The sequence below is a fragment of the Python bivittatus genome, unplaced genomic scaffold, assembly GCF_059951505.1.
Source record: "Python bivittatus isolate LINGU-HERP-01145 unplaced genomic scaffold, Pbiv_v1 ctg000850_np1212, whole genome shotgun sequence".
Lineage (NCBI taxonomy): Eukaryota > Metazoa > Chordata > Lepidosauria > Squamata > Pythonidae > Python > Python bivittatus.
In genome coordinates, this window is record NW_028277112.1 from 11,875,461 (window position 1) to 11,902,130 (window position 26,670).

General features: G+C 36.3%; 1 protein-coding gene across 1 annotated transcript in view; it reads left to right on the forward strand.

The window, feature by feature from the left end:
- ADGRV1 (adhesion G protein-coupled receptor V1) overlaps positions 1–26,670 on the forward strand; it is a 275,296-nt gene that overhangs the window by 118,323 nt on the left and 130,303 nt on the right. Inside the window, exons 56-69 of the mRNA XM_088130185.1 lie at positions 681–857; positions 2,388–2,570; positions 5,176–5,355; positions 7,583–7,747; positions 8,331–8,448; positions 9,783–9,906; positions 11,370–11,508; positions 16,382–16,567; positions 18,654–18,886; positions 20,403–20,551; positions 22,885–23,086; positions 23,558–23,777; positions 25,423–25,662; positions 26,019–26,168. Of these exons, the coding sequence (XP_087986311.1) occupies positions 681–857; positions 2,388–2,570; positions 5,176–5,355; positions 7,583–7,747; positions 8,331–8,448; positions 9,783–9,906; positions 11,370–11,508; positions 16,382–16,567; positions 18,654–18,886; positions 20,403–20,551; positions 22,885–23,086; positions 23,558–23,777; positions 25,423–25,662; positions 26,019–26,168 (2,466 nt within the window). The remainder of the gene's footprint in view (positions 1–680; positions 858–2,387; positions 2,571–5,175; positions 5,356–7,582; positions 7,748–8,330; positions 8,449–9,782; positions 9,907–11,369; positions 11,509–16,381; positions 16,568–18,653; positions 18,887–20,402; positions 20,552–22,884; positions 23,087–23,557; positions 23,778–25,422; positions 25,663–26,018; positions 26,169–26,670) is intronic.

Consider the following 26,670-nt stretch of genomic DNA (forward strand, 5'->3'; position numbering starts at 1 on the left):
AACAATGTAATTAAAACAAAACCATTAAAATACAGTTAAAACAGTTAAAAACTATAATATAAAGGAGCAGGAGAGAGTGCATTCTAGACTTACACCCGTGCAACCATTTAACAGGCTTCCATGGGATTCCCAAGCCTGATGGCAAAACCAAGTTTTGGGGCCTTCTGGAAGGCCAGTAGGGCTGGAGCTAGTCTTACCTCAGTGGGAATGATGCTTCAAAAGATGGTCGCCATGACAAAAAGGGCTCTCCTCCTGGGTCCCTCCAAATGAAACTCCTTGGCTGACAGGATCCACAACATGCCCCTCCTGATGGGATGGGTAGATGTAACTGGAGAGAGGCAGTCCCTCAGATAACCTGGCCCCTTTATCCTTTTATTTTTACCCTTAATTTGTCTTTGTAATTTAATTTAACTTATCCTTAAATCTGTTAGGTAATCTGACATAACGAGGGAGCAGATGTTGATAGGACATAATTATATTTTCAGTGGAGAAAATATAATTCCTAACAATCTTTTGTTTTTATAGCATTAATTTTCTTTATATTAAGGGAAATTGGTTGGTTAATCCTACATGTTTTTACTTTCCATTGGAACTTAATCAGAACTTGAAATGAATTCTGTTACTTGTCTATGCAAAATCTGAATTTGCAAAAGAATTTAAAACATTTTTTTGTCTTACAGGATAATATTCCAGAATTACAAGAGAGATTTTTAATCAATATTAGCAATGTGCAATTACTGGACTCTTCCCTTACTAGAGGGCACCAAAGCATGAAGAAACTTGGTTTAGAAATAGCTGAGATTTTAATTGAAGAGAATGATAACCCCAAAGGAATATTTCAGTTCAATATTAGCAAGGTGAGAGAAAACTGAAACATTTCAGTATCCCTATGCTCTGTTGTTCTTGTTCTAAACTGACCATTTCAAGGTATCTAGGTAATAATATATAGGTTAATAACATGAGAAATTACAAATCTTTTACCCATGCTCACAGCCCATTTTCCTATGACACAATGAAGCAAGTAGTCCATAATTATATTTTTTTCCATTTATCTTAACCTGAATATAGCAAGGTTAGTTGGTAATGGCTTGTTAAGCATCTGTTGATTTTTACCACTAAAGGACTTGAGTCTTATTTAATCAATCAGTCAATCAATCTCATTACAGTTTGGTGACTACCAGCAGCTTACATATATAACGTACAGGTACATGCTATATAACATGGCAAAAAATATATAGATATATCCCTGCAAGATCTCGGGGGTTGACCACTAAATACGATTTAGAATAGGCAGTTCTGCAGGTACGCAGATGCTAAACCATAAAGGGCTTTATAGGTCAAAACCTTAAATTGTACCTGGAAATTAACTGGCAATCAGTACAGGCCTATAAAATCCATATTATATGTTCTCAGCACTGAGAACCAGTGAGGATGCATTCTGGAGCATTTGTAATTTCCAAGTAGTATTTAGAGGCAGTGTAATGTAAAGCATTTTGTAGTAATCTAACCCAGTGGTAATGAGGGTATGAGTTCTTATAGCCTGGTCCTCCTGCACCAGGTAAGGCCACAATTGGAGCACCACTTCAAGCTTGGCAAAGGCATCTCTAGCCATGATTTCCACCTGTTGTTCAAGCAGGAGTCATGAGTGTAGAAGGACACCCAATTGTGAATCTGCTCCTTCACTGTGCCTGTGAGATGAGATAACAGAGATAACACTGGTGTCAACAGAGAACCCCAAAGTACAAACAGTAGTTACATCTTCCTTAGATTCAACTTCAACTTGTTCTCTCCCCATCCAGACTCTTATAATCTCCAGGCACTAAAATAGGATATCAGCAGCATCTCACCTATTTCTCCATCTGTTCCCCTCAACAGCCAGGATGGGCAGGTGTGCAAAGAACAGGTGGCAGAGGACAACCTTGACAGACTCCCATCTACTTCCTCACTGTTCACAGGCCAAAAGGAGTCCAGTTAATATGGCAAGATTTTCAAAGAATAGTCACTACTAAAGACTCTGTCCATACAATTGAGCGAGGAAATAGAAAAGCTGTAACATTTGTCATAAAATAGATTAATAATAATTAACTAAACATTTTTATTAAGGGAAAGAAACTCTCATCTACTCCATGAGAAAATCCAGAAGGAAAAAGTGGGCCTACTTATGTATGTGACAATTGTTTTCCTAGTTTTGTTATTACTACTTCCATTTTGGCTTAACTACCCCCAAAAGAGCAACTCCTAGCCCCTAAAAGATATCCCACTATATATAATATATTATATATTATCTCCCACTCTTTCTCTTCCTCCCCCTCTTCCTTCTGAAATACATTCACTATAATATTTTAATAAAGATTCAAAGTATTAGTTTAACACCATTTTCTTTCCAGGATATGAGCAGGACAGTGGCTGCTTATGAAGTACCACCACCAGATAATATTCTGAAGCTACCAGTTGTTCGGAAGGCAGGAACATTTGGATCAGTAAAACTGGATTGGGAAGCCACACCTGCCTCTGCTAGTCTGAAAGACTTTGAACCATCTTTTGGGAATCTTACATTTGCTGATGGACAAGTATATAATATATTGATAAAACACCCCCCTCCTCCTGTTTAGATCATCTTGCTCTTATGGCTATGTTTCTTTCAAGATAATTGCTGGTTAATGGTATAAAAACTCATCACAGGATTTTTTTCCTCTCTTTATTTTTTAAATACTTTCACAGTACATGCTTATGCATAAATATTCAAAAATAAGCTTCATTGACTTAGTGAGGTCTGAATATCTTTTAGTCAACAATGTAGTTCTAGTGCAGGATGGCAGATAGGTTCCTTTTCTGATGGCTGGTTGTGATTTGAGAGTCACTCACGTATACTTGTAAATGCATACAGTATCAGGAATTGCTGCAGAGGGTGAGAGCCTCATTGAAATCTGAACCATGTTCCTGTTAATGGTATTAGAGAAGCTGACAAACTGCTGGAAGTTGGTATAACCCCATTCATCTTTCTTGTTAGCAGTTCTGTTCTGGATAAATTATCTAATGCAACAGTCTGAGTATCTTCTTGAGATCGCAAGTTATCTACTTGTTCTGTACATATTTATCTAAGAATTTAATTTCATTGCAGCTTACATCTATGTAGATATATACAAGTGAGTTGGAGAGCCAGATGCAGCACTGAGATGTTGATGCTAGATCCCATCTATCTGCTGGAATGAACTTTGAAAGTGGATTAGCAGGGCAGTGTGGCATTCCACACAAACACAAATTTAATTGTAGTCTCAGAAACTCTGTTCTGTAGAATCTCAGTTTCATTGATTAAAAACACAAATAGCAAGCAAGTTAACCAGGGATGTTATCAAGAGACTGCTCACAATAGGTATAGCAACCAGCCTTAGAATTGACAATGAAGATATTGAAGTAGTGGAGAGCTTCTGCCTTTTAGGATCAACTATCAACAGTAAAGAAACCACCAGTCAAGAAATAAACTGCTGACTAACACTTGATAGAGTAGACATGAAGGCCTTGGAAAAGATATTCAGATACCTTGATATGTCTATACCTACAAAAATCAGAATCTTATAGGCAGTGGTTTTTCCATTGACACTCTATGGAAGTGAAAGTTGGATTTGGAAGAAGCAGGATAAGAAGAATATTGACGCTTTTGAACTTTGGCATTGGAGAAGACTCCTGAGAATACTATAGGTAGCCAAGGAAACAAACAAAAGGGTGATAGAACAAATCAATCCAGGGTTCTCACTGAAGGCGCAAATGACCAGGCTCAAATTATCATATTTTGGACATATTAAACAAAGCCCTGGTTCTTCTGAGAAGGGTGTAATGCAGGGAAAGTTGTAAGGAAAGAGAAGAGAACAACCAGCAACAAGGTGGATAGACAATTAATCCATTACAGCAGTAATGTGTGCATCATTGGAAGACCTAAAGAGCCAGGTTGGGGACAGATCATCCTATCAATATGGTTGCTAAGAATTTACACCAACTTGATGGCACACAATTATATTAGTAACTTACATAAATAACTTATCAATTAAATCTAAATGGGGTAAAAATAGAGGCAAATACAAAGACTTTCACTTAGGAAACAAAAATCAAACACGATATACTTGGTTTGTCAATAGTATATGTAATATGTCTTGGAATAGTACATTTGTAGAAACTGAATTTGAATCAGCAGTAATATGGCTGCAGAAAAGGTATATACAGCTTTTAAGGCGGCATTAGTAAAAGTACACTTTCAAAATCACAAGAAGTTAATGTTCTATTCTACACAAATTCATATCCCATCTTAAATACTATATTCGGTTTGGAGCAGCATTCTTTTTTCAGGGAAACAGGAAGAAGTTCAGTGGAATACAATGAGAATGATCAAGGAAACTAGAAACTAAATTCTACATGAGGATATTGAAGGCCCCAGGAATGTTTAGTGAGAGATGACATTATTCTTAAGTGCTTGAAAGGATATCATACAGAAGACTAAAACTTGTTCTGTCTAATCCTAGATTGAAGAGCACAGAATAATGGGTTTAAGTTATAGGAAAGCAAATTCCAGTTTATTGCTAGGGATATATTCCCAATGGTAAAGTCATTTCAACAGTGGAAATTATTAAGAAGGGAAGTGGTAAGCCCCCCTTAAATTTATATGTTCAAGCCGAGCAGTTTTTCTTTGAAATCCTACTCTGAGCAGAGTGTTGAACTTAATGGCCTAAATTGCCTCTTCCAACTCTAAGAATGAATAAATGATATAGATGTAGATGTAGGCATAGACATAGATACAAATATAGATATAGATATTCTGTTTCTAAATGTGGCAAGTGAATCCTGATGCATTTGGGGATTTTACTACTACTTCTTCTCAGTGGACTATTGCTTCAAAACTTTGTCCTGATGCAACTTGTAGCACATCAAGCTTTGTTGCTTTTCTTTAATGGATGGTGAAGACAGTATTTTGTAAAAGGGATTTGTAGTATGTGTTTAATTGTGTATGTGTATGGTGTGCATTAGACCAGGAGTTGACTTGTCTGATGTTACATTTTTTTATATAGACTTTAGATTTTCACTGTCGTTTCTATTTTATTTCACAATTAGATCTAAATTTCTTGAGTTACAGCATGCTCATGATATTTATTTGATCTTTGTTTTTATTTTTAATTCCTTTCCTAGGTTACAGGAGTGATAGAGATCACTATCATAGATGATGATGATGTTGAAGTTTTAGAAATGTTCACTGTTACCTTACTCAGAGTGACAGGTGATGCAAGATTAGGTGATGATGTGCAGGTGATGGTCACTGTTGCACCAAATGATTCTCCAGTTGGAGTTTTCAGCTTTGAGGAAAAGCATGTAAGTGGGAAAAAGATGGTATATTTATTGCCAGATGCATTTTGTTCACTTGCATATCCAAACTTTAATGGATAAACATGTCCAGCCAGATGCTGAAATGAGAGATCGTGGAAAACTATTCATATTACCTTTAGGCTATCCTCTAATGAAGATGTATGTAACCATTTTGGGATGAGGTTACTGAAGTTGCTTACGGCATGCTGAGAGAGGAATAGCTGGGACCAAAAAGAAGGTGAATGGAGCTAGTAGGGTATAAATAATAAGAAGCAGAAAATAGCTAAGATGCTTCCAAGAAATCCAGAAGAAGAGCAGGGAAGTATTAGGAGACAGGACAACATACTTTCACAAATATACTTTATCCAATATTTTTCCCTGAAAATAAAAATAGATCTGAAACAGATATTTACACACATAAAGAGAAAAAGAATCCATTTTGTCATTAAGTGGGGATCTGAAAAAAAGTATGGGCATTTCAAAAGCTTAACAAGTTAATTCTAAAACATTTCTTAAATGTCAATTTAAAACTAATCCATAAATCCCAAAACACATATCATCCTGCATATTTTTCATATAGTCAGATGTGAATAGCCAGATGTTATTCTATGGTGTTCAAAGCCTTTACTGGGAATTAAAGTCATTGACCTTCAGATGACTATATACAGAGCATTAGTTTTAGGAGCTCCAGGTCCTGGTGCACAGTGTTTTCAAAAAGGGATGTATAGAGGCTATCACAATGATACCATGCAATTAAACTTCCTTTAGGCTCTCAGAACAGAGAACTATAGATATTTCATTATATCATGCCACCAGGTATGGGGTTTTACGTGACTTCTACCCCATTCCCCTACCTCAAGGAAGATGTAGCTTTGGATCATTTTTCTCAATAAATAAATGAACAAGTATAATATTTTTGACTCATTTGTTTAATTGGGTTTTCTCCATCTAATTTTAGGACATGTTCATGCAAAAATACTGAAAATTTAAAAGAGTTCGCAAACTTTTAAGCACCACAGTAGATAGGCCATCCTTCCTGTAGATCCTGTGTTCAGATTTAAATAAGGGGAAGTCTTCTAATTAGTACAATAGCAATACTTAGCAAAATCTAGAAAAAATGGCCCAGGAAAAAAAAACTATTTTTTTCCCTGGTAGGCTCTGCTGATGATTGGGAGACCAAAAGAAGTCTAAGTTCTGAGTGCCAACAATTTGCTGTAAAAGTAAAATTGAGGTCAGGCAAATAGCCACAATTGTCTTAGGAGCTTAAATAGCAATTCCCCATGAGTTGGTCTCAAAGCTAGCAACTCTCATGGTGGATTTGCAGAAGCGATACCACAACTAGAACTGAATATTGTATTCAGTAGCTGCTTTATCAAGTGATAACGTTTTTACAACAGATATACTGTATCTGTGATTGCAGATGAGGGGGCAAAATGGACAAGAGAAGAAATAATGATGCTCCTCCTGGAAGCAGAGTTATTACAACAGCCTTTCATATATAACAGATTTGTATCAATTAATTTATTGGGAAAGAAGATGTTTGGCAATAAAGTATAATTTGTACATAGAATTTTAAGACAAATACATTTTGAATCATCCTCAGATTAGCCTTTGTTTGGAAATTGGAGCAGAAGAAATATATTAAGTTATGTCCACGTGAAGGCATCACTGGAACATAATGAACAGACTTTATTTATTACATTTCTAATCCGAGCTTTTAATTTATAATTCTTAGGGACATAAGAAATAGATTCAGTTATTTTATAATTGTAGGGTTTATTTGAGAAGCCAAAAGAAAAAATATATAAATTGCCATAAAGTCTATTTTATTTCATTATTTATGCATTACAATGATTTTTATACCACTCCACCATACAGCTCTGGGCACTGGGCAATAATTATTGCTATTAATAGGCTTCTTTGAATGACTGCTTGGTTGAATCAAAGTATTTGCCATGTTAACAATTTTAAAAAGGGGAATGTGAGTCAACAGAGAAGGTCCCTTATGCAGAGATCCTCTTTAGTCTTTTATTGAGGGAGGCTGTTTTTGTGCAGATTTAAAGTCCTGCTTGTTGGCAGCTTCTGGCAGCAAGCACTAACTTTGGGGTATGCTACTGGTTCCAGTGAAGGATCAAAAATGTAATGTGTGGGACATAAAGGAAGCTCAACAATGACATATTTTACTTGTTATTCAGTATTAATCTGCATAGTACCAGTGCTTTTCTTGTTTTAGGTAATAGTGAAAGAGCCTCAGTCAATACATGATCCCATAGCAGATGTCTTTCTCACTGTAAGTCGAAGTACAGGAGGCCAGGGAGAAGTCCAAATTATTTGGATACTTGAGGAGACAGCTAGATATGATCTCACTCCTCTCAATGGTACTCTTCTCTTTTCTGAGGTATAGCCCCTTTTGCCAACTCATCTTTTTGATTTGATTTGATTTGATTTGATTTGATTTGATTTGATTTGATTTGATTAATTAATTTTATTTTGTTTTTATCTGCTATTTTGTTTTATTTTATTTTATTATTTTATTTTAATTCAAACTTTTGCATGCATTTATCAGTTTGACAAAGAATTTAAAAAACTGCATATTTTTCTGTAGTTAAATAATCTGTCAGATTTATTCAGATTAAAAATCTTGATACTAATCTATTATATTTGCATTATTAGCCACACGTAGAAAGTAGAAAGATTTGTGCAATTATGCAATTATGAATTTGATATGGCTCTAGTATTGTTAGAGAAAAGCTCTTAGCTTTCTTTTTGTATGTTCAATGAGTTTCTTCTGCTTAGCAACATTTCCCATTGGGTAGGTTTCTTAACAGGGTTAAAATTCTCTGTTTAGCTCCTAAAAGATATTAATTTAATTTAGTGTTTTCCTCTTTCAATATTAGTTTCATTTAATGTTAAGTTTTCCTTTTTCAGTATGCCAAATTATAGCTCTAAGATACATAATCATCTTTTCCAATCTTATGCAGATGGAATCTCAGAAAACCATAATTTTGCAGGCAATTCAAGATGGTGTTTTGGAAGGTGATGAACATTATTCAATTCATCTGGTATCTACTGATAACACGGAAATATCACCTGTAAATGGTAAATGCACACATTTAAATCAGCATCCAAAACTGTAATTGCAGGGAGGCCAGAGAGGTGCAATTACCTTTATTTTCCCCAAAAAACAAAAACACCTTTATCTGCAGTTTTTAGAAAGCTATGGGATGTCATGATTAGACTGAAATACAGAAAATACATGGAATGTGACTTGTGGATTTTATTCACAAATTCTCCCATCTTAAAAGATTACGTTGTGCTATATCTGAGTTGTAGCATTTTTGAAAAACATCTAATTCTTAAATAGGATTTTACTGACTAGTTACATGCAGTGTTTGAGGCTTTTAGAAACACATGCTGACATCAAGATTGTCTCTTAACTCTAAATGCTGAATGTTGTCCTGAGTATCAGCTTTTATTTCAGTGTCCAAGAGAGAAATCACATTACATTGTATTTGTCTTGTGATTTTGCCAGGCTTCTCTTGACAAGCTGGACTGCAAATAGGAAGAGAGGCATTCAAAGACACACATGTTTTTGATAAGTAGATTTATTGTAGAAGAGTTAACGAAGCCAATATGAAAGAATTTCCGTGATTGTTATGCCTCAAATGCAAACTCTATTTGTAGCTAAATAATGGTTTAAATTCTTATATCACACTCCCACCCACAAGGTGTAACTGGCTTAAAATGAATTAATTTACTAGACTTTAATGGACAGTATGACTTGGCATAACTAGAAGTTACTCCTTGGACAAGAGGGACAGTTTCCACCTGTCCCTTGTTTTGGCAATAAACTAGTTTTAATTGGTTTCTTCTGGCCTGGTGAGAACTTGTTCCTACAGGTGTGATGGCTAACATCTTTGATTAGAACGGGGAAATTTAGTTTTAAATCTACTTTCAATTGTGGAAGTTCATTACTTATTTTGGAACAGTCACTACCTTACAGTCCAATTTCACAGGGGTTTTGTTGTAGGATACGAAATCAGAGGAGGGAATGCTGTGTACACTACCTTGAGCTCCTGGAGAAAAAACAGGATAGAAATCTAATAACATAAACCAATATGTAATCAACATAGGTTGAATTGGTATTCCAAATAAAAATATAAAATTATATCCTAAACATATCTAACAATGACTATGCTGGCTAGGTATAAAAGGAATGTAATTCAACACTGTTGGAAACCACCAGATTGAGTATGATTAAATATTGACAGTTAATAATGGAACTTCATTAATTTTTTTTCAGAACTTGATTGTAATAATGTTAAGAATATAATGAGAATTATGTGTTATGTCATTATTACTTTGTGTCATGATGTTAAACAAAATCTCTTATATCAATCAGCTTTTATTGGCAACCTCTTTTATGTTTACAGGTATAGCAACCATTACTATACTGGGAGATCAAGGAGCTTCTGGAGTTGTTGGGATAGCTTCACCATCCACCCATGTCCTGATTGGGGAACCCATAGGAAAATATAATGGAACTGCTTTTATTGGGTAGGCAATCATTGTATTTTCTATCTTCATTATAAAATTCTGTTGTGATTTGTGTGTGTGTGTGTATATATATATATATAAAACCACATCTTTAAATGTGTGTATTTATAGCAACTAACTGCTTTAGGATTATTTAAAATGCTCTGAAATGTTCAAATGTTGATTCCTTTATCCTTTGGTAGACTTTATATATATATATATATATATATATATATATATATATATATATGTGTGTGTGTGTGTGTGTGTATATGTATGTATGTATGTATGTATGTATGTATAAAAATAAAGATTCTAAATCTTTAGAATCTTCCCATTCACCATAAAGAGTCCTAAGCATAGTGCTTCTAAAAATAAAGGCATATACAGTGCATGCAAGAGAGCCACTGATATAGTGATTACAGGCACCTAGTCCTGCCCTAGGCACAAAGCCAGCTGGGTGACTTTGGACAGTCATTCCCCCTCAACCCTAGGAAGAAGGCAATGGCAAGCCACTTCCAAAAACGTTGCTAAGAAAACTGCAGAGGCTTGCCAGGTAGTTGCCATGTGTGGGCATCTATGCATGTATGCAGTAAAAAAATTTTATCTTCAGAACTGCTGAGAATATGTTACATTAACATCTAAAGAGGGTAATACTGTAACTTGATTAACATCTACTATTGCAGTTATTTAAATAATTAATCACTGTAATTAAATAAATATTTACATATGAGTTAATTACATTTATTTTAATTTATTACAGTCTTTATTTCTTTTTTAAGCTATCCTTTCAGATACTGTAGTTGAGGTCATTGCCTCTTTAGAAGGGAAAAGGGTACTTTGAAGTACACGGATCATTCAAGTCACATTGTCTGCAACAGCTTAAAGCAGCTTCATCTTTTTCCAGGATGAAAGCTTCTTAAAGCAGCTACAACATGATCCTGGGAAAAGTCACGCTTGATTTAAAGAGTTGTAGGTAGATACCACATGTTTTTCCCAGGTGCTCCAATGCACCTTTTTGCCTTGGAAACCAAAGTGCGATCTTGCTAGACTAGAGAACGTAGCAGTTTTGAAGAAAAACTGGCCTAACATGCTCATGACAGAAGATTATACTGTTTTGGAAAACTTCTTCACTTCTTTCTAGTGATATTTAGTAATACAAAACACTCTCAGAAAACTGTAGAGTTTGTAGTATAGAACTGCAAATCATATTTTAATATGTCCAGTCATAGTGTGAATTAATAATACAAATAAAATAAAGTGTATTTATATTTCATGGTGAATCATATAAATTTAGATATGTTGAATACATACTAATTCCATTTCCATACTAATTCCATTTAGTCAGTCATTTTGTTATTATTGTGAGGGAAAAAAGAAAACTGTAGAATTGGTTGAAGTATTTGTGCTTGATATCTGGGAACTGTATTGGATGAATACTGAGTAATATTTTAAACATGACCATATCTCTTTTTGTTTGACAGTCTAGTTCGTGGGCCAGGGATTTTTGGAGAAATCACAATCTCCTGGATTATAACATCACCTGATCAAAAGGAATTTGCTGATGTATCAGGAACTTTGACCATGAAAGACCAGCAGTCTGCTGCTGTTATACTGATACAGGTATAAATTAGTATAGGATGGTGTTTTTATCCAAGAAATTCTCACATCGGTTTTACAAAAGACTAGAGATAGGCTGTCTCTGTGTTGATGCAGTGGTCCCAGTGGATGGTTTTGGGTGTGTGGTCAAAATTAGCAAAAGGGCAAACAGAGTGTCATAATGCAACTCTGCCTCTTTTGTTTGAGTGTCAACATCACACATGTTCAAAAAGGGTGTGGCTTGCATTGCAGTTCATCCATCCACCCTAGCAGGTGCCATTGCAGTGATCACCGTCTGCTACATATCTGGCTATTTCACCCCAGAGATCATGTGCCAGGGTCAAAGTAAAATTTTCTGATGGAAATGCTAGGATGTTATAAAAATAGAAATATTTTTACCTACCAATCAGAGAGTATGTGCCAGTTGGGCGACCTTCAGCCAGTCACACTCTCTCAGCCTTAGGAAGAAGGCAGTGGCAAACCACTTCTGAAAATGTTGCCAAGAAAACTGCAGAGATTAGTCTAGGCAACTGCCAGGAGTCAACCCTGACTCGAAGGTATGCCCGCACGCACACGCACACACAGACACACTACTTTAATATTAGGAATGGAGGTCCTTTATTCTTGCCCTCCTTTATTTTAACTTCTTTGTCTGAGGTTTGTCAAGTTCCATCACTACTAGCCAAATATTTTGAGTCAGACATATTTATTTCTTGAAATGTTCTAATTTAAGGTGTTATTGCTTTTAACCTGCCATTTGTAAGCTTCCTTGGGAAGTATTTTTCTTTAAAGGAAGCTCAGAAATCTTTTAAAGAAGAACATCAAATAAAATATTGTCATATACAGTGGTACCTCTACTTACGAACTTAATCCGTTCCGTGACTCTGATTGCAAGTCGAGTTGGTCGCAGGTTGAGGTAAATTTTCCCATAAGGTTCAATGTTGTTGTTGTTTAGTCGTTAAGTCGTGTCCGACTCTTCGTGACCCCATGAAACATATTGCACCAGGCCTTCTGGTCCTTCACTGCCTCCCTGAGTTTGCTCAGTTTCATGCTCATTGCTTCAGTGATGCTATCTAACCATCCCATCCTCTGCCGTCCTCTTCTCCTTTTGCCTTCAATCTTTCCCAGCATCAGGGACTTCTCCAAAGAGATCTCTCTTCGCATTAGGTGACCAAAGTATCTGAGCTTGAGCTTCATTATCGATCCTTCCAATGAGCAATCAGGGTTGATTTCCTTTAAGATTGTCTGGTTTGACCTCCTAGCAGTCCAGGGGACTCTCAAGAGTCTTCTCCAGCACCACAGTTCAAAGGCATCAATTCTTCGGCGCTCGGCCTTTTTTATGGTCCAGCTCTCACAGCCATACATTACTACTGGAAAAACCATAGCTTTGACTATGCGGATCTTTGTCGGCAAGGTGACATCTCTGCTTTTTAATATGCTATCTAGGCTTGCCATAGCTTTCCTCCCAAGGAGCAAGCGTCTTTTAATTTCATGGCTGCAGTCTCCGTCTGCGGTGATCTTGGAGCCCAAATAAATGAAGTCTGTTACTGCTTCCATTTCTACCCCTTCTATTTGCCAGGAATTGATGGGTCCAGATGCCATGATCTTAGTTTTTTTAATGTTGAGTTTCAAGCCAGCTTTTGCACTCTCCTCTTTCACCCTCATCAAGAGGCTCTTTAGTTCTTCTTCACTTTCTGCCATTAGGGTGGTATCGTCCGCATATCTGAGGTTGTTGATGATTCTCCCTGCAATCTTAATTCCGGCTTGTGATTCTTCCAGCCTGGCATTTCTCATGATGTACTCTGCATATAGGTTAAATAAGCAGGGTGACAGTATACAGCCTTGTCGTACACCTTTCCCTATTTTGAACCAATCGGTTGTTCCATGACCGGTTCTGACTGTTGCTTCTTGGCCCGCATACAGATTTCTCAGGAGACAGGTAAGGTGGTCTGGTACTCCCATCTCTTTAAGAATTTGCCACAGTTTGTTGTGATCCACACAATCGAAGGCTTTTGCATAGTCAATGAAGCAGAAGTAGATATTTTTCTGGAACTCTCGTGCTTTCTCCATGATCCAGCGAATGTTGGCGATTTGATCTCTAGTTCCTCTGCCTCTTCGAAACCCAGCTTGTACATCCGGTAGTTCTCGGTTCATGTATTGCTGAAGCCTAGCTTGTAGGATTTTGAGCATAACCTTGCTAGCATGTGAAATGAGTGCAATTGTACGATAGTTTGAGCATTCTTTGGCGTTGCCCTTCTTTGGAATTGGAACATAAACTGACCTTTTCCAATCCCGTGGCCACTGTTGCGTTTTCCAAACTTGCTGGCATATTGAGTGCAGCACTTTAACACCATCATCTTTTAGTATTTTAAATAACTCAGCTGGAATACTGTCATCTCCACTAGCTTTGTTGTTAGCAATGCTTCCTAAGGCCCACTTGACTTCACTCTCTAGGATGTCTGGCTCAAGGTCAGTGATCACACCAGCGTGGACATCAGGGACATTAAGATCTTTCTTGTATAGTTCTTCTGTGTATTCTTGCCACCTCTTCTTAATCTCTTCTGCTTCTGTTAGGTCCCTGCCTTTTTTGTCCTTTATCATGCCCATCTTTGCACTAAACGTTCCTTTCATATCTCCAATTTTCTTGTAGAGATCTCTAGTCTTCCCCATTCTATTGTTTTCCTCGATTTCTTTGCATTGTTCATTTAAGAAGGCCTTCTTATCTCTCCTTGCTATTCTCTGGAAATCTGCATTCAATTGCTTATATCTTTCCCTTTCAACCTTGCTTTTCGCATTCCTTCTTTCCACAGCTATTTGTAAAGCCTCATCAGACAGCCATTTTGCTTTCTTGCATTTCTTTTTCTTTGGGATGGTTTTAGTTGCTGCCTCCTGTACAATGTTACGGACCTCCGTCCATAGTTCTTCAGGCACTCTGTCTACCAAATCTAATCCTCTAAATCTATTCATCACCTTCACTGTGTACTCACAAGGAATATGATCTAAGTCATACCTGAGTGGTCTAGTGGTTTTCCCTACATTCTTCAATTTAAGCCTAAATTTTGCAGTAAGAAGCTCATGATCTGAGCCACAGTCAGCTCCTGGTCTTGTTTTTGCTGTCTGTATAGAGCTTCTCCATCTTTGGCTGCAAAGTATATAATCAATCTGGTTTCGGTATTGACCATCTGGTGATGTCCATGTGTAGAGTCGTCTCTTGTGTTGTTGGAAAAGAGTGTTTGCTATGACTAGCTTGTTCTCTTGACAGAACTCTATTAGCCTTTGCCCTGCTTCATTTTGTACTCCAAGGCCAAACTTGCCTGTTATTCCGATTACTCCTTGACTTCCTACTTTAGCATTCCAGTCCCCTATGATGAAAAGGACATCTTTTTTTGGTGCTAGTTCTAGAAGGTGTTGTAGGTCTTCATAGAAGCGGTCAACTTCAGCTTCTTCAGCATCAGTGGTTGGGGCATAGACTTGGATGACTGTGATATTGAATGGTTTGCCTTGGATACGCACTGAGATCATTCTGTCGTTTTTGAGGTTGTACCCCATTACTGCCTTTCCCACTCTCTTATTGACTATGAGTGCAACTCCATTTCTTCTAAGGGTTTCTTGCCCACAGTAGTAGATATAATGGTCACTCGAATTAAATTCACCCATTCCCGTCCATTTCAGTTCACTGATTCCCAAGATGTCAATGTTCAGTCTTGTCATCTCATGTTTGACCACATCCAGCTTGCCTTGGTTCATAGATCTTACATTCCAGGTACCTATACAATATTGTTCTTTACAGCATCGGACCTTCTTTTCACTTCCAGATACATCCACAGCTGAACGTCCTTTTGGCTTTGGCCCAGCCGCTTCACTCTTTCTGGAGCTACTTGGAATTGCCCTCCGCTCTTCCCCAGTAGCATATTGGACACCTTCCGACCTGAGGGGCTCATCTTCCGGCGTCATATCTTTTAGCCTTTTAACATTGTCCATGGGGTTTTCTTGGCAAGGATACTGGAGTGGGTTGCCATTTCCTTCTCCAGTGGACCACATTTTGTCAGAACTCTCTGTCATGACCTGTCCGTCTTGGGTGGCCCTGCACGGTATAGCTCATGGCTTCACTGAGTTACGCAAGCCCCTTCGCCACGACAAGGCAGTGATCCATGAAGGGGAAGGTTCAATGTAAATACAGTTAATCCGTTCCGCCCTCTGAATTTGGTCGCACCCCAAAGCAAATTTTCCCATAAGGTTCAATGTAATTACCGTTAATCCGTTCTGGCGTCCGCGGACCATGCGTCAGGGGCAGAAAAGCGCCCACGCGTGGCGGGGCGGCAAAATGCCCACGCGCCGCACGTCAGGGGCAGAAAAGCGCCCGCACGCCCCGCGTCGGGCACAGCAGGGCGGCAAAACGCCCATGGACCACGTGTCAGGGGCGGAAAAATGGCCGCAGACCACGTGTCAGGATGGAAAAATGGCCGCAGACCACATGTCAGGACGGAAAAATGGCCATACCTCAAGGCGGAGTTCGCACATCGAGGTAAATTTTTGGGGCCGGAGCTGGTCGTATCTCAAAAATTTCGTAAGTAGGGGCGTTCGTAAGTAGAGGTAACACTGTATTTCCTGGTGCAATGCAGCACTGGTGGAGAGTCTTTCCAGCATATTTGTACTGATAATGGTATCATATCATCCATAGACAACAGCACTGTGTCTGGTATGATGGTTTTCTAAGATATGGACTTTTTCTGTATCTTATAGTGCCTCACTATTGCTTGAGAATCTACTTTTCCTTTGTGGCCAGTGTTATTGAACTATAATCTGGCTTGAATTTGGTAACAAAAATCTGTTCTTCCATGTATCATGGTGAATATTTCTATATGCTTTTCAGCTTAATCAGTTCACTCTTGTCTAGGCTCTCGATGATGATATCCCAGAAGAAAAGCAACACTATCAATTTCAACTTGCTAGTATTAGTGATGGCGGAATCATAGATGAGGCTGCCAAAACAGCAAATATCACTATGGCTGCTAGTGATTTGCCGTATGGACACTTCGCATTTTCTCAAGAAGTACTGCAAATGACAGAAAAAGAAAAATGGGTATGCAGAGTTTAAATCCTAATTTATTAGAACATCTTTTCGTACATTGTAACTGAAGTTCCGCCTTGGAGATTAATGCAAAGCACTATAATACAAAAAGTATCCCAGGCACTTAATTCTACTTTGGGGTTTTAATTCTATTTTAATTTAGATATCAATTATTTGCTGTTTAATTAAACTGAAGGTGTTTACCAGAGGTGTTTCTGAGATGTGTTCTTTATATTATAAATTGGGGGGGGGGAATATTGCACGAGATGTTTGCAAAAGAAAACATCTTGTCTTTTAGTTCTTTAGTAATCTTTGGACAATGACCAATTTTTGCATATTTAGTATTGATTTAAACATACATTTATTTCAGTCCAGAGTATAGTGGAATTTGTTGAAAATGACCTGGTTAATATTGTAAAATCTGACTCTTACCCAGACAGCTGACAAGAAGAGTTTTGTGTAATAATTTAATATATTTATATACTGCTTCCTTTGCAAAGCATCTCAAAGTAGTTTACGTCAAAAACAGCAATATTAAATAGTACATTAAAACAGTAGTTGTCAAATCATGGTTGTGACTGACCAGGGGGTTGCAAGTAACTTAGAAGGAGTCACAAAAGGTTTTCAAAGATGATCAGATTTATCTCACTTCTGCTTTGCCTGTGTAAACTTGCAGTGGGCACACAAAGGCAAAGTAGGGAGCAAATCCTGCAACACTGTAATTGGTGGATGGTTTCCTGCTTGATGATAGCGTAGCATGCCGTAGTCAGTCAGTCCTTTATTACGGTCAAGGACCATAATTCAGCATGCAGTAGTATTTCTGTCTATAGGAGTGTATATGTTCACTCTTTTTATCTATTATTTTAAAGTCCTAGCCTTTCAAAATGAAAAAGGGGTTGAGGGGAAAATAAAAGCTGGGTGACCTTGGACCAGTCACTTTCTCTCAGTCCTAGGAAGGAGGCAATGGCAAACCACTTCTGAAAAACTTTGCCAAGAAAATTGCAGGGACATTCCAGGTAGTTTACAAGAATCAGACACAATTGAACTGATTAAAAAAAAAAATGTTCTACTAGTAGTGCTGATAAAAATAAGTCTAAATCAAGAAGGTGGATGACTATGTGTAGTTTACCAAGTTGAAAATTAATTGTCTAACCCAAACCCCAATGAAATTACACAAAAATATCCCAAGATATGAATACAGAGGTGAGTTTTCAACAGATACCTAAAAAAATACCCAATTTAATTTTTTAACTTTATAGTTATTTATACCTTTTATCGTTTTGTGGATTTTTGTTTAATTGAATTTTTTTAGCTATTTTGGTAGGGTATTAGATAGCACATACTTATCAGGTTTTGCTACTTAGTGATTATAAATTGTTGTTTTTAATTAGGTTTTGCTGTTACAATATTATTATGAGAAGTTTTATAATTACTAATTGTCTCTGACATTTTGATATTTATACTGTATTTTAAGTAGTTCTTATGTAGCTTGTTGAAAAATACACTATAAGATAAGAAGTTATTTTTGTTATTACTTTCTGTGTAAAGATGAAAAAAGTTATGCAGCTGCCTAGCAACCCCATCTAGTGTTCAAAATTGTCCTAATTCCTCAACCCATTTTCAGACCCAAATGTAACCAAAAGTTATTGATGTTGGAATTAAGTTTATGTGAAACTTGAAATAATTTTTTATTTGGAATCAAGTTCAAATTGCTACATAATATGAAAACCTAAAGTAGGTAACATGATATCATTTGCATACATGCAATGTGCATTTCTTTTATTGGCTTAAAATAACCTATGCTTATGCCAGATTATAAGAGTTGTAGTATAGATCAAAGAACAATAAAGTGTGCAACAGATCTGCCAGTCCAAATAGAGTACATTTTTCTACTCTACTAGAAAATAGACACCAGAGTTAAAACACGTTAATAGAATTTGTTAACATGAATGTTTTAAATAGTTTCCCTGCACATTGCAGGGGTTGGACCAGATGATTGTTGTGGTCCCTTCTAACTCTAGAATTCTTTGATTCTAAAATTACTTTCAGAGAAATAATGAAGCTGCATTTCACCTTAGAAAACATTTGTCTCTAACAGGCTAACATCACAGTTGTCCGTTCTCATGGATATTACAAGCAAATTCATCTTTTGTATAAGACACTGAACGGTACTGCAGTGGAAGGCTCAGACTTTGGTGTGACTTCAGGAGAGCTTATTTTCAAACCCACTGAAACTGTTAAAATCATTTATGTTGAAATCTATGATGATGATCTTCCGGAAGGTCCTGAGGATTTTTCAATAGTAATTACAAAAGTGGAATTACTGGGAAGGTAAAAATAAAGTCCATCTTATGAAAAAAGATTGACAAAAAACATTAAATGTGCTATATATAAAATACCATTTAGCAAATCTTAGCATCTTAGTCGATTTTGTGACCAAGATCTAAAGAAAGATTGAATTTAAAATGGATGTACCATTTCTTATGGTTCCTCTGCAAACCAGGAATGCAAAACCTGGTTCATTCTAATAGCAGTGACTCATGATTTGGTGTTGCTACTGAGTCAATTACAGGTAGTCCTCAGGTAACGATGGCAATGGGGACTGGAATTTCCATCACAAAGTGATGCAGTCATACAACACAATGTCACATGACTACATCACTTAGTGATGGCAATCCCAGCAGTGACAGTTGCCACTGTAACCCCAGGACTACACAGGCATTAAACAGAAAGAGGTTGGAGTCCCAGGCAAGCAAGCCAGTGGGTGACAGCTGTGGGTTACAGCTATGGGTGGGAAGTTGCTGCAGGTGAGCATTAGGAAGCATGGGTGGGGGGTAGGTGCTGTGGGTAGGCTCTAGGGAGCATGGGTGGGTGCCACAGATAGGGAGGTAGGTGCCACAAGTGGGTGCTAGTGTCCTGCTTCAAGCACACACACTCACACACGGTTGCTATGGAGTTTAGCAATTTTACTCCAAGGCTGAAGAGAAAACAGCAAACAAAGGAATGTAAACAAAACTGAGGTTTGCCTGAAGAATTTGCTTTCCAAATAGGAGCGCACAGAAGAGTAGTCCAAATCCAAATCCAAGGTTCCAAGAGCCAGGTCAGGGTTGTCAGCCAGTCCAGAGATTCAAGGTTTCAAACACAAACAGGATTTGTAGGAACATTGCACAAGAGCTGGAGGTCAGACATTTCCAGCAAAGAGAGCAGGGCTCAGAGCTGCTTCTTAAATAAGGCTGCAGCCAGCTGTCACTAATCAGGAGATTTACTCCCTTGCTTGGCAAGGAACCTAATAGACTTTTGCAGCTCTGTTCTCTTCTCCTCAGGTGTGGGGGATGGGAGGCCTTACGTCATCCTCATCTGACTTCTCCAGCTGCTCAGATGGTGCCTGTGTTTGATCAGCTTCATGTGATTTCTGGTTTTGTCTCTCCTGAGGCTGACATTCCACAGGCTCAGCTGGAACAGCTTCTTCAGGTCAGATTTAGATTCAGAATCTAAGTCCTGAGTCTGGGCCATGACAGCTAGGGAGCATGGGCAGGTGCTGCAGGTGGGGATGTGCCATGGGCAGGTGGGGTGCAGCAGTGGCAGGGGGGCAATTGTAAATGTGCGCCAGCCCAAATTTTGATCATATGACCATAGGGGATCTGTGACGGCTGGAACTTCAAGGACTGTAAGTTCATTTTTTCAGCACCATCTTAATGAATGGACATAACCCGAGGACTACCTATAATATCTAATACAATAAAATAGGAGCATATAGGAACATGAATGTATTGCCTTATTTATTTATTTATTTATTCATTCATTCATTCATTCATTCATTATTTTTCTCCTCATATACTTTTGCAAGTGAATTTGATTTTACAATAAAAGAAAATGGATTGCAAGTTGACCAGCCCCCTGAGATAGGAAATGTTTCAGTAATAAGAATCATTATATCAAAAAGTGACAATGCAGAAGGCATCATTGAATTTGATCCCTCCTATACAAGTCTAGAAGGTATGTTCGTTTCCTACGGTATTATTTTATTTATTTATTTTAAAACATTTCAGGATCCAACAAGAAAAATACTCTGCCCCTGGATTAAAAAAAAAATACTGCTTTCTGTCTTTCCTTTTCTTTTAGTTTGCTTTTAAACATCATCAACAACAACAAAAATCATGGCTTTTCCTTTTCTTTTCTTTTGGTATTTTGGCCTATGACCATAAATTGAATAAATGAAAAAAAAATTATGGAGTAAAATAAATGACTGCATTAAAAAAAAAAAGAATGTGAGAAAAGGCATAGTGGATGGAAAATAAAATATCAGTAAATAAACAGAATTTACAATTGTCATAAAATTTAAAATTCATTATTTCATTGATTAAATAATTGAGTATATAAAACAGAGTAATTGAGTATATAAATTCAGACTCATTATATCATCTTGAGAAATAATTCTAAATTACTACAGACCACTTTTATCATTATCTAAAATTAATGCACATGAACTTATTTTTTTTAAAAATGAAACAAGTACTAAAAAAAATATTAAAGTAAAAAAAAAGAGTAAAAATATTAAAGTAAAAAACAATATTAAATTCTAAATTCCCTCCCACTGTACGTGGATGGTGATTACGTCAAATTATTAATAAACATTAAAATTGATTCTGGTTGCTATCCACATCAAATATTTCTCCTTAAAAACCATACTACAATTGCTGCATATACTACAATTGAATCATGATCATGCGACAGTCGTAAGTGCGAGGACTGGTTGTAAGTAATTTTTTTCAGCACTGTTATAACTTCAAATGCTTGCTAAACTAATGGTCTACATTGAGGACTATATGTATGAACATAGCAAAGTACAAAACTTCACTTTAAAATTTTTCCATACCGCATTAAAAAGTAGGTAAAAAGATACCTATTGGTTTCAGCAGACAGAAGCCAAAAGTTACTGCTGATAACTAAGTCTACAGAGAATCTCAAAGAATCCTGATCTTTAATTATGTGGTTGAAAAACATTTGTCAAAGACCTGAATGTTGCTTATATAATCTGATGCAGCAATTTGTTGAGAGAAAAACTTGTATAGACTCAGACTTTGGCACATATATACTCAGCTGGATCATAACCACATGCATTAATAGTTATTACTTACATTACCAGAAGTTGGATCCCCACATCTACCTCCTATTACTGCATCTACTGCACTCATTCTGATCCTTAAAATTTATGTTGATTATATTATTATCCTGATTATATTATTTTATTTTATTATATTATTTTATTATTATATTATTAACACAGTTATTGCTCATTACTTATTTCATAGAAGAGGAGGTTGGGCCCCAAATCATCAAATACAGAACTTGGAATTAATAAGAAACACATGTAGGCAGTGTACTGAAACTACATGAACCATTTGCCTATTCACACTATCAAACTCTACATAACTGGAAGTCTAAAGAAAGATTAGAGGTGTTGCAGTTTGGCTTATTAGCAGCTGCATTCATCTTTTGATGTTTTGACCATACTTCCACCATAATTTTTTTCACTGTGCTGTCCCTCTTTCCCTGTAGTAGGCCTAAATTAGCTTTAGATTACTCTGCTTCTCATTTACACTTTGCATCCACCTTTCCCTGCAATTTAGAGCCTGCCTTAAACAGTTTTAACTATGGCCATAATTATTAGGTTTTATTCCTTCTAAAACAATCTATTATAATCATATAATCATGAGCCAGAATCGACAATATCCTCCTGGTTCTGTATGACTATATATTTCCTGCCACCCAGTTCAGGCTTTTGTTATTTCTAGCTTTGCATTTTCCATTTTCTGAACTAATAGGTATACACTGTGCTCCTCTTCCTTATTGTGGACCTGCCAGTAAATAAGGTAGTCCCTTCTGAGCACAGAATCTGTCAAAGGAAGTAATAGGCCTAAATATACCCACATAACATACTATCTTTGTAAATCTGGGGGGAAAGCCTTCACATAGAATTCAATGATATGAAAACATCTTATGATTTGTGTTGGAATATACTTAAGAGCATTGACTTCGTATATGATCTCAGATGTGATTAAAACAAACAGAAGGAATCAGATTTCAAGGATAAACATAATTTCCACAATTATAATTTTATCCCAGTAATGATATTTGTAGACAATTGCCCACAAAGCTGAACATCTCCTACATTTGCAAACTTGAGTGAATAACTGGGTATTCATATACAATTTATAAAATCATACTGTGGCTATGATTTTTTATTCAAACTTCCTGGAACTGAATGAACTTTACTCCTGTGTAAGACCTTGTAATGTTTTCTGTGGTGTTTTGTTTTTTTTTTTTAGTGGAAGAAGATGTTGGGAGGATAATGATTCCAGTATTTCGAAGGCTAGGGAATTATGGTTTTGTGACAGCAGATTTCATATCTAGAAGTATTTCAGCTCTTCCTGATGGTGTTGACTATAATATTACAAATAATTCAGTTGTTTTTCATCATGGCCAAACTCAGAGTTTTATCAGTATCTTAATCATGGATGATGAAGAAAGGTAAAGCCCTCTTTCTTGTTTTTCATTCACTATCCTACAATTATTCAAGGATTGCATTTCACAGTCAGTGGCATCCATAGCAAAATCAGCAAAACTCTGTGGACACTACTGGTCACAGTATTCATGTATGAATAGAATTAATTATAGTGGCCATGAAACAGGTTGTTTTATTAAAAAAATAAATTTAAAACATGTGGCACTTATTACTGTGTTTTTAAACAATTATTTACCTTATTTTTCCAATACAGATATTAAAATTACTTCTTCTACATATTTATTCTTGGAGAATTAGAGGTGTTACTATCCATTACTTCTTGTTTTCATCTATAACTTTAAACACTTTCACAAATAATAGTAATGAATTTTATGAAGATATTCTGTAAAAATACTAAGCGTTCATATTTTTGTGGTATGTGGGGTATGTAATTGTGTTTGGTATAAAGTATGATTCATTCTTTTATTTCTGAACAGAGAATATGCTGAGCAGTTTGAAATCCAGCTAATAGGTGCCAGTGGGGGAGCGGTCCTTGGACTTCACCTGGTTACCCAAATAACGATTACTAAGAATGACTCTCCACATGGGATTGTCCGTTTCCTCAATGAAAGCCAAATCATTCTCCCCAATCCTAACATCTCATTAGCACTATCCTTGGTACTTGAAAGAACTGGAGAATTGATAGGAGAGTCTCAGGTATGTCACTTCTCTGTCTCTCTTTGTTTCCTTTTCTTAATTCCTCTGCCTGTAACTGATGATGATGATGATGATGATGATGATGATGATGATGATGATGATTTTGCAGTTTTGATTAATTTGGGTAGGATTTTATACTCTTCACTTGTCTTCTATAACATCAATCAAATAAAGTTACAAACCAGCAGTCATTGATTGGATAAGATTTAAGGCAAAATTTTCCAGTTCAGTCACAAAAAGGAATTGTTTCTGCTGATCCTTGCTTACCTTATCTATGGGCTCAAGGAGGTTCTCAACAACCTGTAGCTCTGAATGGACTGAAAATAATCTAACCTCCAGATTTTATTACACTTGTGTGTGTTTCTCATGGGAAAGAACCTTATAATATTTTTATGGTATTTTTATTTTCTCAAACATTAAAAAAGCATGTTACTAGGACTGAAATAATGTGCTAATATGTACTTAGAAAGGAAAGAGATGAAAAAAAGGAAAGGAAAGAAAGGAAAGGAAAGGAAAGGAAAGGAAAGGAAAGGAAAGGAAAGGAAAGGAAAGGAAAGGAAAGGAAAGGAAAGGGATGAAAGTAATTTAAATTTGATAACATTCCACCCTCTGTCCAAGTTCTAAATTATTAGTTTTATTAAATTCATAGGCCTATTGTAGTGCTGCTTCTTTATACTGCTTAAGTTTTGATAATTTTGGAAATTTGTACCCTTATATTGAAGCCTAGGAAATTATGCATGGAGAACTGTATTTTAATTGATTTTGTGCGCATATGATAACCTGTGGTCAAATGAATAAATTTGCTTACTTACTATTTACTTTATATAGCTAATTTCACTAAAGGGTGCCAAGCCATTAATGAATTTATTTAGACCTTTGTCTGAGAATCATGTATCTTGATTCTACCTATTGTATGCCCCACCCATTCATATAGCAGTTTTATAAGGTTTAGCGAAATTCCTTGACCTCAAAATTTTGCCCGTAGTCTAGTATGGAGAAATGCAGTTTCAAATGAGCTGTTTGTGGATTTCAGAATGTAGATTATAGCATGCTTAACACTAACATGTTTAGAATATCAGTTGTTCTTCATTTTATGCCCCATTGCCAGATGGTTGACAATTCTTGTGTGTATACAGAAGTGCCTTATTGCTATAATGATTTATCTTGTAATAGAGAATCAGTTCCTTGCCCTCAAGACATTATGATTTTAACTAGAATTTGCCCGTGACCATAACTTATTATTCTCTTCACTTTTATTAAAATTATTTCTGATTTTGCCATTTCTCTTTTAAATTTCGCTGATTGGTAGCTTTGCAGTGATTGCATATATTTTTTAGCTCTATATCCATTTTAAACAAATGTTTTAAAAACTTTGAGAACCTTAATAGTTCATATGGATAGAAAGATAGATAGTGAACTAATTAACTAATTAAAATATAAATAAATGAGTCAATTCCTGTACTCTAAGGCTGGTTAACCTTTTAGAGATCATTTGAGCAAATGGTCATACTTCACCTGGGAATACCCACAAGGGACCTTGTTCAGGTTATTACATTGAGTAATGTGTACTAAAAATAATAATCTTTTCTGTTATAACATTTTTATGTTACCAATAATGCTTTCTTAAAATGTGTGTCATCTGCAGATTAATTGGGACATTTTAGGACCGAATTCAGAGGTAATTTTACCTCCTCGGAATAGTGACATTGGTGACCCAGTAAATGGATCATTTTATTTTGCGGAAACAGAAGGCGGTTTGCGATATATCATCTTGGAAATTTATCCTCATGAAGAAGTTGAAGTTCAAGAGACCTACATTATTAGGTTGTGTGTTGTAAGGGGAGAAACAGAACTAGATCCCAAGGCTGCCAATGTAACAGTAAAAGTAAATGATTTTATTATTAGTGATAGTAGTGCTCTTTTGAGGCTTTACTGTTTGATCTTTTATTTCTTTATTATTCTTTATAGCATCTCTCTGTTCTATTAATGCTACAACTTATAACCAAGAATAAGAGGTTAAGTTTTTTACATTTTTTGTAATTATCAGAAAATAGTTTTGAAAATTCTAGAGTTTTTTTTTAACTCAGGTGTCACAAAAGTCTAAAGCTCTTTAAACATGTAATAATGAGCAATGTGATACACCATTTTAAAATAAAAACATATACTACTTGAATGTTCTGTGTAGTGTACCACTAATAAGCAAACCCAAGTATAACCATTACTTTTTTTTTTTTAATCTAGATTTTAAAGTTTGGTGATCCCAATGGGATTGTGCAGTTTGTTCCTAAATCCTTATCTCCAAAGCATTTTGAGGAACCATCAACATCTGAAGGTCCATTAAGTATTGTACTTTCCATAAAGCGAATTCAAGGCATTATGGGGAACATCACGGTAGTTTTACTTTGGTACTTAGTTGTTTGTCCAATATAATTTCATTATGAATGCAGAATTAAATCAATGGCAGATAGATTAGATAAGACAAGACAAGACCCAGTGTGGTGTAATGATTAAAATAATGGACTAGGAGAAGGGGCCAGTTACTCTCAGTCCTAGACTTGGAATCTACCAACCCAGCTTGACCGATGAGATATATTGAAGTAAATTAATTTGGGCTGATTTTATATGATAGATAGACAGACAGACAGACAGATACTCTATATCAATAGAGGTGATATAGGTGATACTCTATATATAGAGAGGGTGTGTATCTGTCAATCTACACACATACATATAAGCACATTATATAGAGAGTGTATATGGTATACCATCTGTGCTATATTTCTGAACTTCCTGAATATTTTGTTTTTAAAGATATTTTTTAGTAGAATAATTTCAAAGGGATGTTTGAATGAACAACAAAATTTAAGAGCCTAATAATGAAAGGAAGAGGAAC